At 48.6% G+C, this 15,911-nt stretch overlaps 5 protein-coding genes across 5 annotated transcripts; 3 read left to right on the top strand and 2 right to left on the bottom strand.

Annotated features, from left to right (window-relative positions):
- Positions 1 to 33: 33 nt before the first annotated feature.
- FOMMEDRAFT_161777 (uncharacterized protein) lies at positions 34 to 287 on the top strand (the record flags this gene model as incomplete). The annotated part of the gene is made up of 2 exons (XM_007271269.1): positions 34 to 135; positions 204 to 287. 2 exons carry the CDS (start codon positions 34 to 36, stop codon positions 285 to 287), a joined length of 186 nt encoding a protein of 61 aa, XP_007271331.1.
- A 363-nt stretch (positions 288 to 650) lies between these two features.
- Positions 651 to 3,301, bottom strand: FOMMEDRAFT_96722 (glutamate-tRNA ligase; the record flags this gene model as incomplete). Its single annotated transcript, XM_007271215.1, has 8 exons — positions 651 to 1,235; positions 1,288 to 1,444; positions 1,498 to 1,938; positions 1,989 to 2,197; positions 2,248 to 2,609; positions 2,677 to 2,811; positions 2,863 to 3,025; positions 3,080 to 3,301. 8 exons carry the CDS (start codon positions 3,299 to 3,301, stop codon positions 651 to 653), a joined length of 2,274 nt encoding a protein of 757 aa, XP_007271277.1.
- A 206-nt stretch (positions 3,302 to 3,507) lies between these two features.
- Positions 3,508 to 7,715, bottom strand: FOMMEDRAFT_114159 (uncharacterized protein; the record flags this gene model as incomplete). The annotated part of the gene is made up of 4 exons (XM_007271268.1): positions 7,384 to 7,715; positions 7,113 to 7,331; positions 6,887 to 7,027; positions 3,508 to 6,830 (listed from the first exon to the last, which is right to left on the bottom strand). Exons 1-4 carry the CDS (start codon positions 7,664 to 7,666, stop codon positions 3,508 to 3,510), a joined length of 3,966 nt encoding a protein of 1,321 aa, XP_007271330.1. The 5' UTR covers positions 7,667 to 7,715.
- Positions 7,716 to 8,414: 699 nt separating this feature from the next.
- On the top strand, positions 8,415 to 9,547 carry FOMMEDRAFT_96887 (kinase-like protein; the record flags this gene model as incomplete). The annotated part of the gene is made up of 2 exons (XM_007271228.1): positions 8,415 to 9,357; positions 9,417 to 9,547. Coding segments are annotated over 2 exons (1,074 nt in total), but the record flags the coding sequence as incomplete, so codon positions are not given.
- A 1,676-nt stretch (positions 9,548 to 11,223) lies between these two features.
- On the top strand, positions 11,224 to 15,310 carry FOMMEDRAFT_171040 (WD40 repeat-like protein; the record flags this gene model as incomplete). Its single annotated transcript, XM_007271267.1, has 9 exons — positions 11,224 to 11,423; positions 11,479 to 11,609; positions 11,662 to 11,945; positions 11,996 to 12,046; positions 12,094 to 12,292; positions 12,347 to 12,490; positions 12,542 to 12,911; positions 12,947 to 14,015; positions 14,072 to 15,310. 9 exons carry the CDS (start codon positions 11,224 to 11,226, stop codon positions 15,308 to 15,310), a joined length of 3,687 nt encoding a protein of 1,228 aa, XP_007271329.1.
- Positions 15,311 to 15,911: the final 601 nt, after the last annotated feature.

Raw genomic sequence — 15,911 nt, 5'->3', positions numbered from 1 at the left:
AACGACCGAAGAGACGTAGATCGGCACCGTGCCATGAGCGGCTCTCCGCGTGCAGTGTGGGTGCCTAATGCCAACAGAATCCTGAATTTGATAGAAAAAGTCGACGTGTGGCGCCGGCAAAATGGCTCATTTAAGGTAAGCAGTGGCATTCGTTATCGGAGGAAGATCCGCGAGACTGATTGCGTGCCAAAAATACGTTACAGGAATTCGAGGGTCGACAGTCAAACCTCCCGAAAGCATCGCCTTACGGCACCGCAACATTGGTATTGGGCGGTGAACGTGTGTAACACTCGGATATCCTTCTGGAATCGGTTCCGCCCTTGGCGCTGCCGAGGCGGCCACCAAGGCGACTCGTGTGTAAAACTGATACATGTAAGGGTGTTTTCTCCATGCGCTTCAGGATATTCTTTACTAGGCACGGTAGGCAGTGCAGTTTGTACAGAACCTGGATTGACAGTGCAAGGATGGTAGTATGAATGTGCCTATGAAACAAACATGGAAACAAATAATCTTGAGACTAAAGTCTACTTGAATGGCACGTGACTACAGAGATCTGCGACTTTTTATTAAATTTTAATCATACTTTGACATTCTATTGAAATGTAGTACACGTTTTGGTTCAAAGTAGATCCCCAGTACTTTGCTTCTAATCAATCCTCATACACGCTCCGCATTTTGTACATCGAAGTCGACACTTCAATGTTATCGACCTTATTAATCGGATCAACTTTATACATTTTGATGTTTGAGTCGACTGTTTCGTTCGCCTTCGATGAAGACTTCGTATCCGTAGGTGCCTTGAGCGCAATCCCAGCAGCACGACCATCAGGAATCCGAATAAACTCAAGTCGCTTCCCCTTCGAATTTGCATCGTCAACAATCTTATCGAGGATGAAGTAACCTTTCCGCTCGAATTGAATGGTATCACGTTCTTTCAGCGTAAGGACATTCGCATCCGCGAGCGCCTCGACTTTGAACTCCGTCTGTGGCGTTGCAACCGACTCTACAGTATCATCTTTCTCGAGTTTGCGTTTCGTTACCATGTAGTCGTAGTCGAGTAGGGTGACGGGTACAAGCGGCAGTGATGGAGCTTGCACAGCGAGCCAGGTGATCTTCTTCTCGGTTGCTTTGAAGTCTCCAGCGAGGTGTAGGTCCAGATCGAGGTGCGTAACATCCCCCGACGCGGATCGCGAAATGTTTCGCACAATCGCGTTGCCCCAGTCCATAAGGGTGATCTATCATTGTACCATCAACACTAGCAGAGAAATCTCAACTGGAAAGTCATACCTCCTCGTTGTCTGCGAACGTCTTTGCATCCTCCTGCTCGACGAGAATTGTAGATGAATATACTGTTGTCTTCAAACCAACAGAAGCGTTCTTCCTATGTCTCGGCACTTCCTTCGTCTCTGGGTCCGCTGGCCCTCCCTTTACGGTAGCTTGAACCCTAGGCAATAGTTAGAACATGAGCCCAACGAGTATTTTGACCAACCGGCGTACATCTTATCTGTTCCAATCGCGCAGAACCTCGGCGCAATAGGATCAATGATCTTCTTATTAATAGTCCAAATCGAATCCCACTCAAGGAGAACTTGGTTCTGCGAAGGTCCTTGCGAAAGCATGAATTGTCGAAGCGCCTCAGTAGTCATCCCACGTCTACGCATCCCGCGGAAAGTCGGGAACCGCGGGTCATCCCATCCACGCGCAAGTCCAAGCGCAAGACAGTCACGTAGCTTGCGTTTCGATAGGAATGTGAAGACAAAGTTGATTCGACTGAAATCCCAGATGTACACTTTTCGTAACGTGAGCGCGTCAAGCATCCATTGGTATTGAGGATTACGATCACGGTATTCGTTCGTCCTCAACGCGTGAGTAACACCTTCATACGCATCAATTACAGGACATGCGAAGTCATAGGTAGGGTAAATCTTCCACTTATCCCTATGTGTGTATTAGTTCTTTCGTTGGTTGAGAATGAACGGAAACCATACCCGGTTCGGTGGTGAGGTAAAGGGTTGCAACGGTATATTACAGGATCGCGCATAGCTTTGTTGGGATCAGTGAAACTGATCTTCGCCCGCAAACAGCTCTTGAGGCCCTCCTCGGTGCCTTCTTTCATCCAGTCAAATCGCTTCAAGTTTTCCTCGACCGACAAATCGCGACGTTTAGACGCAATACCATCCATACGTTCTTTTTGCATCTAATGCAAATATAAACATTGGAATGTGGACAAAAGCATTGTAAACTTACTGTTTCACGATCCGTATCATCGACATACGCATTGCCATCTTTGATCATCTGGAGAGCATAATCATATAACTGGTCAAAGTAATCCGACGTATGCGATATCTTGTCTCCACGTATATTCAAAACAGCCAAGTCCTCCAAGATAGCATCCTCATACTCTTCTTTCTCCTTCTCAGGATTCGTATCATCGAACCTGACGATCAGCTTTCCTTTATACATCTCAGCGAAGTACTGATTCAGAATCGCAGCTTTCAGATGCCCAATATGCAGATAACCACTCGGCTCGGGGGGGAACCGAGTCACGACCTTGCCCATCTCTGCATGCTCGAGACCTAATGCGAAGGATGAGGCTGCTTTGCCTTTATCTGCTTTAGCCTGCATAATACCACTACTCAGCATGCAAACATCGTATTGACGAATCAACGTGAACACGTACGCCACGCGACTTAGCTTCCGCCAACTCGTTAAGAGCAATCTGCGTGGTAGGCAGTGATTCAATGTACGTGAACCATCTAAGTAAATGAGGATGTTTTCCGCCCTTCATAATACCCAAAGGTTTCAACGATCCTAATTTCATCGTTAGTCATGCTTCAACTCAAAACATTTTATTCAACTCACCCTTGATCGCTCCCCACACTAACCAATCAGCTACTGTAATCTCATGCCCATCCAAGAAGGTACGCAACGCGAGACGATCATCTAACGAATCGAGCGCAGAAACGAGCGCAGTAAAGTCCTTCGTAGTAGGCAGTGACTTCGCCAACGCGAAGAGAGCTTCACCCTTCACAAAGAAACATCAACTTACATCCTCTTACAAAGTGCAACGCAGACCTACCTGAGTGCTATTACTCTCCGCATGTGCCTCCTTAGCCAACGTCCTCACAATCGATTCACCATCCTCAATTTGCGTCCCGTCAGATATTCGCGTTAGACAGCATCCAGACCCATCACGGTCATAATCAATAGTAACATTGACCGTATCCTTAAGATACGAAGAAATCGCAAGTGCAGCAAACGGGAAGGGGTCGCTCGTTGGTGACACCGAAAGTTTGTACATGGTGACTCGAAATGAGGCGCATACATCTTGCCGATCCTACAAATGCTGTAACACAAGTATTGATTATGTAATTTAACTTATGTTTGTTTGAACCTCGGTCATCGATCAATGATTTACTTCTCTGCTAGCGAAATCCAGTCTATTACCCAAGTCCTACATCCCCCATACATAATGGATATAAATATGACGAAATACCAATACACTATTTAATATGAACCTTCTGTGTATATCTTTTCCAGGTTTTCCGCAATTCGCGTCTCTCCAAAAGCCCTTACCATTGCAAGCCTCGCCCGTCTCGTCTCTCCGTCCAGCTGGTAACATGCCGGAGGCAGCTTGAGATCCGTGCCACGAACTTGCACATATTTCACCACATCCTTCACCACATCACTCTTCGCCTGGTTAAAAACCGCAACAAGCAAGCTCCGCGCCCGTTTCTCCCGTACACCATCCGTCTCTCCCGTCTCCGTCAAGTCCGACCAAATATTACACGCAACATGATGAACAGCAAGCAACCTCACGAATCCCTCAAGAGACCACTTCACGAGTCCTCGGAGGTACCACCCAATCATTTCCGCATCCGTCTCAACCGGCCAAAAGAACTCCTTCAAATCCAAAGTCGGTACTTCGTCAATCGGGGTACGGACTGTACGTAACGTATGCCCGAAATCTCCCCAGAGGAGTTTCCGATAGTCTAATGCATAGGCCATGGAGGTGGGAGGGAGAAGCAACCGTGCAAAGGTTCTATGCGAAAACGAGATAGCGTCATATAACCCCACGAAGTCGGTGTAAAATTGGTAGAATGGAGTTCCAGTCCCAAGGAATTGCTTTGCGACGGTTTCTAGATTTAGGGATTCTATTTTCAGTGCCGATTGTGATCCCCTAAGCGTGAATGGCTCCAGAAGCGCATCCATGAGACGACCAACAGTCGAATCTCGGAAGACCTCTTCATTTGAGTCGTTCTGCTGTTGGTTATGCTCGAGCATAAAGACCTTCATACAATTGAACACGACGTGCTCCACGGTCGGTGCGAAATTTCGCAATTCGCTCCTGCCGAGAATCCTTTGCACATGGAGTAATAGCGAGAGTGAAGCCTGTGTGAGGTCCGTTTCTGACGCGTTCCACGACTCCGGGACAGAATCCGGGTTCGTCAATACTGGTGACGTGCCTGACCTCAAAATATGGTCAAGAGCGACACAAGACCAATCCGGTTTTAGAGGCAGCCCAGAGAGAGCCTGCTTTGCTGATGAACTGAATGTACAATTGGCAGGCATACACTGAGTCCTGCTCCTCTGAATCGATTCAGGCGTTGGCGTCAGTGGCGACAAATAAAATTCGTCATCTGGGCGAATCATGTTCTTGAAAAACGGTAGAAGAAATCGCAACTTCTCAGCGCATTCAATGTCTCTGCATTCCTTCTCGACGACTTCTTCGATCAGTCGAGTAGCGCTCTCCTCGTCACCTGGAAGTAGAGCTCTCAAAGAGGCAAACGCCAGTGGCTGCCAGATCTCCCTACTTGAGAAGAAGTGCGATAGCTTGACAAACGATGCTAGAAACCCAGATGATGAACGCAGATAGGAAATCTGTACCCTGAAGGACAACTCATCCCGTGACTTGTTGGCACTCCAAATTGATCTCCAGAAATCGCGAGACAGAATCACATCGGTAACTGATGAAAGGGAGGGAAAAACATCAGCTAGCCAGGTGGGAGGTTCGGATCTACCACCAGAGTCCGAATCATGTCTATGCAGACACGCTAAACAAAGTCTAACGAGGTCTGTGAAGACTTGACTGAGTTCGGCGACCCGCACAAGGGCGGATTTTCGTTGGATAAGCGAGGACTCTTCCGAGAACGCCGCAGGCAACTCCTGCCTCAGCTGATCTCTCGATTTCTCGACCAGCGCCTTCTCGATTCCGCTTGACCAAGTCTTTTCTATCATGGTATTCATGGTAGCACGCTCGTCTTGGCCTGCTCTAGCGCTATTGACACGGCAACCTTCCAACCACGAAGCCAAAGTACCACACAAAGCTCCCCATATGCGAACGTCAGGCTCTGACGGCCCAGACAACAAGTTATCCCTGAATTCCAACAGATCATTTCCCCAAGCCCAACCAACGACCTGACTCCACAGCAAATCGTGCGTCGGAGTCGTCCGATGCGGATCACGTGCACAAACCATCCACACCGACAGAAGACGTAGCCAGGAAACCCTCAACTCGATCGAAACGTCGTTAGAGGTATTCAAGACGTGTGATGATAGGTGGTTGAAATGCTCTGCTGCTGTAGTGGCAACACCAGAATATATACCATACATCCCAAGAGCTGCGTACAACTTGAGGGTCCCGTACAGAAGGGCGTCTGAGAGCGTTCGAGGGAAGGGCGAGGAAGTGGGCGTAATTGCAGTGATAAAGCGAAGCAGGGCGTCAGCCGGTCCTACTAAGGCGCCGGCGTTCGTACGGGATGAAAGTGCAAGTATACGAAGTAAATCAAGCGCTAGGGGATCTGGGACACGTCCGTCTTCGGGAGGAGGAATCGGCGTTAGTAGAAAGGTGTCAAGAATAGTTCCAATAAGTCGAGGAGTCTCGGTGATGGCAGTAGCAATCTCAGCGGAGTGCCGTGCGAAGCGAAGAATGATGGATAACACCTGCGACATAGATTCTAGCGGGAGGCTTCGTGAGTCGAGTAGTGCGGCGATTTGAGGCAGCAAGACCGAAAACGGAATTGACGAAATTGGATCAGCTGAAGAAAGTGAGTCTTCGGGACGTTTTTCTTCGTCAGAATTGCCGGATTTCGTAGCTTGGGGACGAAGCTCGACACCCTCCAAATCTGCTAAGTCATCTTCATCCCAATAAACAACGCAAGCCCAGACAAGGTCAACTGCCTGCATGCCCACTGTACCCTTCTCTAGCAAAGCCGCAAGACCGACGACCAAAGCCTGAGCTCGCACAATATTGCGATCTTTGAATTCAAAAGCCTCCTTCTCTCTCCGAGCTAATCTTCGTATTAACTTTGATAATACACCTAGAACCGTCGCTCGCTGCGCCGGAACACTGGAACGGGCAAGTAAGAGCAGATCAGCTAGCGTGTATCCAGCCGCCGCGGAGCCACCATGGTGGTGCAAACCGAGGTGTGTAGGCAAGGTTTCTCGCTCTGATGGTGGAATGAGAGCTCCAGATAAGTCGAATCGTGGCTCGGAATCTAGCGCCGATTCAGTAGGTTTAATCCATTCTAAGGCAGGGTCTTCTTCTGGGTGATTTGGGAAGAAGCGTCGACGAATGTCTTCCGGTGTCCCTTCCTCTGGTTTGGGATCTAAAGATAGTTTGATGACATCGTTCTTGTCCGGTTGCTCCGTTGGCGGAGGTAATAGGGCGATTGGTCTACGAGGGGAAGTCGGCTCTGAGTGAAAGACGTGTACGTCTCTCGGGGTGACGTCCGCAAAACGCAGTTTCCGAGCGGCCCTCCCAGGTGATGAGCTACGTGATGACGGCGGCGTATTTGAAACCAAAATTCCACGTCGGGGCGACGCTAGCTCTGTGGAATAGGAAATGATTAGGCTGTGATTAAATGATTAATCGCCATTCACGTACTACTTGGAGGTGATGAATGCGTTGGTGTAGCTAGAATTACTTCAGGCTCTGGGCTGGACGATTTAATTTCACGTATTTCAATATCGTCGTGCTTATCTTCTGCCCGCGGTTTGTCCCTGACACCTTCCTCCTCGTGAACATCTAGATGAACAGAGAATAGAAACCACGACAGTAAGAGGAGGGATAGCAAGGCAAGCATCTAGATACGTGAAGCTAATGAACATACCAGGACCTGCCTCAAGTCTTCCGCGTGCTTTCCTTGCCTTCTGGAGCAGCTCAGTCACTCCGGGACCCAGCTGTTCGAGAATTTCTGCAGCGTGCCGCTCACGCTCTTCCTCTGTCATGGCATCAATCGCACGATCGTTATCTCGTCTCATCTGTTCTTTCCAGTTTTCTTCTGGAGAAAATTTTGAGCTTAGATCGAATGGGTGGCCTAACGAAGAGCCTTAACTCGAGTAAGTGGACAAAGAATCGAATAAGGGAAACTGTAAACGCACTAGGTGGCAATACATCCTGGTCTTCGGATTCTCGACTGGCTGATAGAAGGCTGCCACTTGTCTGGACTATTGGCACCTCTCTGTTCCTCCTGGTGTCAGATTCGAGTGCGCCATTGTTCCGCCCTGCCTCCCTGGCACGCGCAAACGCGCTTTTTGAGCGATGTTGAACAGGTGGGAAACCGAGGGGCGATGGCGCCGAAACAGGTTTAGGAGAAGGTTTCGAGCTCGAGGACCGTTCAACTATTGAACCGACAAGCGTTGGTAGTGGTTGTGGTTGTGGCATGAGGAATTGCTTTGTGCATTTTGTGTGAGCTTGAGGTCGGCGTATCTCGACAGGCAGTGAAAGCGCTTAAGTGACGTAAGCAGCATGCTTCATAAGCACGTTCTTGAGTAAGCGCCATCAGCGCATCAAAATTCAGAGCACAGCCATCGAGGAGACACAGCTTCGCGATGTCCAATTCGGACGCTCGGATTCTAAATTTCAGAATTCACGTGGTGTGGGGGAGCCAGGCCTCGTTTCGGAACTCTTCGGACTTGCGCCAATTCAGTCTTGGCTCCCTCCTCTCTCTCTCTCTCACCTCCACCATCACGTCGTCCCTCTCTCTCACCATTGAAACTCGTCTTTTCCTTTATCCACAACCTTGTCCCCTTTACCGTTCGACCGCACTGTTAAAGTGTCTATGCAGATAGAGTCCACTTCCAGTTTACACGTCCATACCTCTGTTTCTTTGCGTGGCGAGCACCCGCTGAATACATGTCCATCCAGGCCCCTTTTGTCCAGAATCGCAACAGCTCCCGATGGAGACAGCTCTGACGGCTCTGAGAGGCTGAATGCCTCATTCCCGAGCTTTGGCATGGCTGCTGAAGCGCTGGACGCAGAGGTCGAAGGCTACAGGTCGATTGAAGGCGCCTTCAAGTCTGCCTCAGCGCCCGAGAAGACCAGCGCATTTCCTCAGGAACCAGAAGATGCTCAGTCAGCAGCGCCTGACGAGGCCTTCATGTCTACATCCCCTGCTCATGCCTTTCTGTCTATGTTCTCACCTCCGCCTTCCACTTCGCGCCAACCTGTGGAAGAAACAGTCGTTGCTGGCTATACCCTTGTTCAGATAATAGGCGTGGGAGGCTTTTCAATTGTTAAGAAAGGCGTCTCTTCCAGCGGTGAAATTGTAGCTGTCAAACGAGTCAGGAGGGCGGATATAGAGCGACAGGATGATCCGGATGAGTGTCGTCGGCAACTTGACAATGAAATGGAGATTTGGCGCTCGTTGAATCACGAACATGTTCTTCCCCTCTTTGCGGTCGAGCGCACTGCTGAAGCAGACTACTTCATCACCTTGTTTTGTCCTGCTGGCTCCTTGTTCGATATCTTGAAGCGTGACGGCCGCCCGGCGTTAGCTCAAGACGACGCCGGAATGCTTTTCCGGCAAGTGGTCCGAGGGTTGCGTTATCTTCATGAGACAGCAAAGCTCGTGCACGGCGATATCAAACTGGAGAACATCCTTGTCGACGATGCAGGCACTTGCCGAATCACAGATTTTGGACTCTCAAGACGAATCTTAGATCCGTCGTCATCCCCTTCTGAGGCGGAATGTTATTGTCTTCACGACAGAGCTATGGACCAAATGGTCGACCGCCTGCGTAGATACACCACCATTTCACATGGTCCGTCGAGGCAATCTGCACACGGACGTTCACGAAGGCCCTCCCGTCATCGTAACTCCACGCCACTCGGGAATGGAAACGGCACGCCACCCATATTACCTTACCATCAGTTCAATCCGGGTTCGCTACCTTATGCTGCTCCCGAGATGCTGTCCCCACAGCTACCTCAATGCCCTGCTCATCCTAGGATTCCACCTGTGAATCCGGCACAAGATATGTGGGCGCTCGGTGTGCTGTTGTATGCGCTTCTCACTGGACATCTACCATTCAATGACAATTTTGAACCGCGATTACAAATGAAGATTTTGCATGGTGCGTCCTCGCTCATTCTTTTACTTGATACTTCTCATAACACCTGTTTATTTTTCAAGGAGCTTATGACATTCCTCTTGGCATTGGTCATGGCGCTGAAAGCGTGTTGCGCAGCTGTCTCGAGCAAGTTGTCTCGGATCGCTGGACAATCGACATGGTCGATGAAGTCGCTTGGGGAGTCGGATGGGGAAGTGCGGGTGATGTGTCAGCAAAGACGTCGACTCAAGCATCGAAGGATTGCTCGCGGAATGTCTCAAAACTTCGAGGATCGCGTTCGCGGTCCCGAATTCGCCCCTATCCTGAACATCTGCACGATAGTGCACTGCATAATCTGTATGGAAGTGACGGTTCCGTTTTCTCCTCGTCAGTCTCGCGGTCTCGTTCACGCGCTGCGCGGCCCCCCTCGACAGATAGGATATCTTCGGATCGATTCATACTCTCGTCACCTGTCAAGACTTCAGCTTCAACTGATAGCTCTTCCTTGTCAAGTGACTCGCACAGTTCTCCTGGGAACTTCTCACCACCTCCCTCTTTACTTGCTAGTCGTGGAAGGATTACCGCAGTTGTAGCAGAGCCTTATCGGCTGCGCTCAACATCTCATTCACACTCTCACTCACATTCAAGATCTCGGTCTACTCCAGAGAGCCCAGCTACTCCATCGGATCTTGGTTCTGAGCCTTCACCCTTCCATAATATCCTTATCAGCCGAGGACGCGCCGAAGGTCTCATGCCCCCTGTTCCTGAGAAAGAAGAAGAGGTACCTCGTGGACGTCGTCGTACGGCATTGCGGAGGGAAAACGGCTCCGACCATGGCTGAATTGCACATCGCGGAGGACGTGCTTAATGCAACGCTTTTGATTGGTTGATTTGCTTCTTGGTTAAGCAATACTAAGGAACTCTCAGGACACCATGCCCTCACGTGTAAACAGCTTCGAAGTGTTCTTAGCGGCCGTCGCCGCTATCATCTTGGGATTTCTGGGTCCTAATTCAGTAAAAAGAGACTGTAGGTACCTATCATGCAACTCCGTTCCACTGGTAACATATTTCATTTTTGTTTCTTTGTTGGTAATATTAATGTTTTGATTTATTTTCTGGACTCTTGAGAATTTACTCCCGACCATCTAACATTATTTTGCCCTGTTTCTCTTGTTTCCGAAATCTATTCTCTCTCAACTCCGTGTCATTTTTAGTTTGTTCCCCTCTTTTCCTTTCCCAGTTTCCTCGCAAAGTATCTCGCTTCATATCCATATCATATTATCATATGTTATTTTCCCACACAATCACGTACGCAACTCTTTGTACTCTCTCCACACTCTCAAGCAACGTTCTCTGTAGCTGTTACTTACCATTCTATGTTGCAATTTCTTCATGTGATCTATGCACAATATGTCCCACTAATTTATGAGAGCTGTATATATTTTGTTTTTCAATGATAGTACATAAGTAGTTTAATGTATATTTGAGCAATTGTAGGATAGTATTGTAATTGAGCAACTGAGTTCAACTGACTGAAAAGATGGTGCTTAGCAAATTGCTTGCTTAAGTAAGTATTAAGTGTCTTCTGTGATCGCGAGACAGATTCGTAGACTGATATCATTATGAAGTTAGCGACTCTAGAACCTCTGACCCTTGCTCACAATTTACTAACCTTGCTCTCATGCATCAACATGCCTTGTCGTACATTTATTTCGACTATGAAACGGAATCAGTACTTTTACTGCACTTTTCCATCTGACTTTAGGTGTCAATGGCAATGGGAACTGGGCGCCAATCACTCCACCATTAGTACAACGATGCAAAAGGAATCCGACATCAGCCCAAGCGCTTAATTGATATGCTAGACACGGTCGACACACGGACTTCTCAATGTCCATGGCCTCCATGTCAACAGACACCCATCTCTCTCTAACAATTCTGCATGTCTCTGAAGTGAAATGGAGCTCAATCCTTCGTAGCAAATTACCGAACCTTTACGTTCAGGTAGAGCTTGGTAATGAGAGCTGGAGAACGAAAACTATTAAGAAGAATTTGTCGCCTGAATGGAACGAACGTCTTTCATTCGAAAGGTAAGCAAGTTTGTCGCTTTAATCAGATGGTTCCTTTTATTACTGCGCACCACAGGCCGCCTGCATCTGAAGGAACAAGATTCAGCATTCAGATCAAACATGATTCGTCTCGTTGGGCGGACAAATATGTAGGTAAGGCTGATGTGGAGCTTGGTGACTTGTTAGATAGGTGTGCCGATGGCAAAGGTGCGTTGAACGGGTTGCTTTCAATATTCCCATGTATTTATTGGAATCCTAGAAACAGTGCTTCGCCTTAACATGCCTCATGGGTCAGAATCTACAGAAATTGCAGCTATCCTGCATTTACGTATAGAGGCTATCGATGCTCTGGCAAGTGTTAGCCATAATATCAGTTCTGCGGAGCAAGCGATCCAGCAGGGCGGAATTCCAAGCTCAGCGGTTGCTGCGGATGCGACAGCTGTTGGAGACCATGCTGTTGGATACTCTGACCTATATCGGAGTGTTGGGGAGCTTGTTTCCAAGTTGGACCTCTTTGTTAGGGTCGTCGATACATTATCCCAGGTAAGCTTCGTAGTCTGTGCATTGCGTTCATGCTCACTGAGCAGTATCAGGTCCACCCGTACGTCAACTTTGCATGGCGAGTGGTTTCTGCGTTGTACAAGGTGCGCTTATACAACTGTCGTTTGACATTTCTAACCATTGTCCTCAGAGCATCAGCCATCAGTTCGAAGTTGACAAAAAGAGTGTTGAACTTATGGGTGTCATGGAGGACGCCTTCAATTTCGTTCACGAAGCGGACTCGCTGCGAAGCAAGACCCAATATCTTGAGTCAGCCATAATCCAACTTTTGAAGCAGACCGATGAATGCTGCCTTTTCGTTCAGGAATATGCACGCCATGCATTCATAGGTATGCCCAGATGTCAATATGTTCCGCAAGTATAGGAATCTCACACTGCTCCAGGACGAATGCTCAAGATGGATGTGAACAGAAAAGTCGACGAATTCACGGAGTCCTTGCACTTACTCAAGCAATCGATTGACTCGGGTGTTATCATTCATACCGCCTTTGTCTCGTTGCACATGTCTTCAGAAATTAATACTATATGTGCGTGCTGCATCTCTACATCTGATGAGCGACATTAATGTGCGTGGCCAGTTCTGTCGGACCGACTACACCCAGAAAGGATGGACGCGTTTAACCGGCCGCAATGCCTTCCTGGAACACGAACAGAAATCATAAAGCAGGTTGTGGACTGGGCTTTATCAGACTCAAACCAGAATGTCTTCTGGCTACATGGTGCCGCGGGATCTGGCAAGAGCACTATCAGTACGACTATCGCGGAACATTTCCGTGGCATATCCCGTCTTGGTGCCCATCTGTTTTTTGAGCGCGGAAAGAGTGACCCTAGCGGCGCCGTTCGAACTCTGACATATAAGCTCGCCACGTTTGACTCAACCGTGGAAGAAAATGTCATTGCAGCCATTAAGCGGGACAACGATATTGCTCAGGCTACCGCGACGACCCAGTTTGAGAACCTTCTCCATAACCCACTTCGTCCAGAGACGCCATGCAGGGACAAGTTGTCATAGTCCTTGATGCGCTAGATGAGTGTGGAACCGAGAAATCGAGGCATAGCTTAATGCAGACATTTCGAAAAGGACTGCCATCGCTGCCGAAGAACTTCCGATTTCTCATCACAAGTAGGAGAGAATCAGACATCGACCATACCTTCTCTTCTGCGGACAACGTCTGTGCTGTCGGACTAGATCATACTTCAACTACTTGCAGAAGTGACGTTCTTCATTATATTGACTATGAACTGCGAAACGTGTTCTCGGATAAAGCGCTACGGACTCCTGATGATTGGCAATATTGGATGGATCGTCTTATCGAAGCGTCGGAGGGCCTGTTCGTGTGGGCATCAACAGTTGTGAAACTGGTGGATTGCGACAATCCGGCTCGGACACTACGGGACCTTGTGTCACATTCATCAAATCTTTCAGGCCTCGAATATGACTCTGTTCTTAGGGGCTCGGGTATCGTATTCAGTAGCGAGGCTTCTAAGGAGCGTTTTTCCCAAGTCCTTGGCCTCATACTCCTCAGCAGAGTTCCACTTCCTGACGATACAATCGACGGGCTCCTCGGATATTCAGTCGATGAGCCATCGCGGCTTGTTTTATCGCGTTTACAATCAGTGCTCGTGTATACTCCAGCGTCACCGATCCACTTCTTTCATACTTCCTTTCGCGATTACTTATCATCGCCCAAGAGATATAATGATCCTTGGATCATTGACCTCGATGTCCAGAAGAATTTGATCACCACGCGATGCTTTAGTGTCATGGCGGATAGGCTCCGGTTCAACATCTGCGACATCAAATCATCGTATATCCCTAACGATCAGATCCCCGATCTTTCGGATCGCATTAAAGCTAATATTCCTCCACATTTGGAATACGCATGCATGTTCTGGACACAGTACTTACACGAGGCACAGTTTTCGCACCAGCTGTTGAACGAGCTGTCAGAGTTTCTTCACAAACGCTTTCTGTATTGGCTCGAGGTGATAAGCCTCTTGAAAAAGGTCAATACCGCTAGTCCAGCACTCCTTGCCGTGAATTGGGTCTCGGTGAGTTGCAGTTGGGACAATGATTAAGCTGAAACTTACGCGATCCTTCGACTTAGTCGCACAATGCAGATGTACTAGCGTACCTCAGAGAAGCACGCAGAGTGATTACTCTATATTCTCCCTGTATTTCGCAGTCCATACCTCATATCTACATTTCCGCCCTCCTGTTCGCATCGACGGAGTCGAAGTTCATGTCGCACTATTTGAAACCTGACTTACCTTTTGTGCAAATTGAGCAAAGAGGTGTCAAGCGGCAGTCACCACTTTTGAAGGTACTCACAGGACATAGCGCACCCGTCACTTCAGTTGCTTTCTCGCCAGACGGATCACGTGTTGCGTCTGGCTCCTTGGACAAGACAGTCCGAGTTTGGGACGCAGAAATTGGGCGCATCATTTCTGACCCTTTTGAAGGGCATACAGAATGGGTTCGGTCTGTTACTTTCTCACCTAACGGCGTACGCATCACCTCCGGATCCGACGACAAGATGGTTAGAATCTGGGATATTCAAAGCGGGCAAACCATTTCTGGACCTTTTGAAGGGCATGTAGATTCAGTCTTGTCAGTTGCTTTTTCGCCAGATGGGACCCGCGTTGTCTCTGGCTCAGCTGACAAGACCATCATAGTCTGGAATGCTGATACTGAACAGTTTATTTCTGGACACTTCAGAGGGCATACAGACGAAGTCGGATCCGTTACCTTCTCACCAGACGGGAAATACATTGCCTCTGGCTCCGATGACAAAACAATTCGAATCTGGGATGCAATGGCAGGGTCTGTCGTTTCCGAACCCTTACGAGGGCACAAAGGCATTGTCACTTCCGTTGCTTTCTCACCTTGCGGAACACGCGTTGTATCCGGCTCCAATGATGGAACTGTCATAATATGGTATGTTAACAGTGGGCAAGTCATCTTTGGGCCATTCGAAAGACACACTCGGAGTGTGTGGTCTGTTGCTTACTCACCCAGCGGACAGCGTGTCGTCTCTGGCTGCAGTGATCGGACAGTGTGGATCTGGGATGTTGAGAGTGAGCAGGTCGTTTCTAGATGTTTAACTGGACACACCGAGTGCGTACGGTCCGTTGCATTCTCCCCGGACGGAACCCGCGTTATTTCAGGCTCCGAGGACTGCACAGTTCGAATTTGGGTCGCCGAAAGTATGCAAGAGGTTCCTGCGGGTTTTGAAGAGCATGTCGGCAAATTATTCCCAGCTGCTTTCTCTATCGACGGAAGATGCGTTATGACTGACTACGATGCTGGGGACTTCCGAATTTGGGATTCTGAATATAGTTGCTGAAGTCCGGTCCTGGTCCGGTCCGGGCATACTTCACCTGGACTCAGGACCGGACCAAATCTGCGGTCCGGGAGTGTCCCGGACTGGGGACCGGACCTATGTGGACGGGTAGTGGACCGGACCCAAGTTCCAGTCCAGTTCTGGACTGGTCCATAACCGGACCTGAGAGAAAAAAAATTTAAGAGATGAGTTAGAGTATTATTCTTTGTATCTAAGTACAAAAGTAATATATTTTTGTATATACTACATAATCTACAGACTAGACACTGTAGTGGTTTTCCTGACACAATTCTGAGGCTTTGGTGCAAGCCTTGCAACATGAGTCCTGAAGCTGGACTACAACTGCCTCTAAGCTGGTTACTACAATTTACAGACACTTAGTTGTCAGAACATGAATATTTAGGTACTTAGCAGCAGACAGACCTGTCTCTTCAAGGGTGGCAATATAGTTGGCACAGTGTGCACAGAAAGCAGCCTGAGTGTCAGTGTTCTTCTTCTTTCTAAGAGTGATTTCGGACATCTTGTCTAATTTGTCAGGGGCAGGGGCATTGGCTGGCTGCTTGACTGGGGAAGGTGGCTGGGACTGTGGTGTCTTGGCATAGGA

Source organism: Fomitiporia mediterranea, assembly GCF_000271605.1.
Source record: "Fomitiporia mediterranea MF3/22 unplaced genomic scaffold FOMMEscaffold_16, whole genome shotgun sequence".
Classification (NCBI taxonomy): Eukaryota; Fungi; Basidiomycota; class Agaricomycetes; order Hymenochaetales; family Hymenochaetaceae; genus Fomitiporia; species Fomitiporia mediterranea.
The sequence above is the reverse complement of the archived record's forward strand: the minus strand, read 5'-3'. Positions and strand labels throughout refer to the sequence as shown.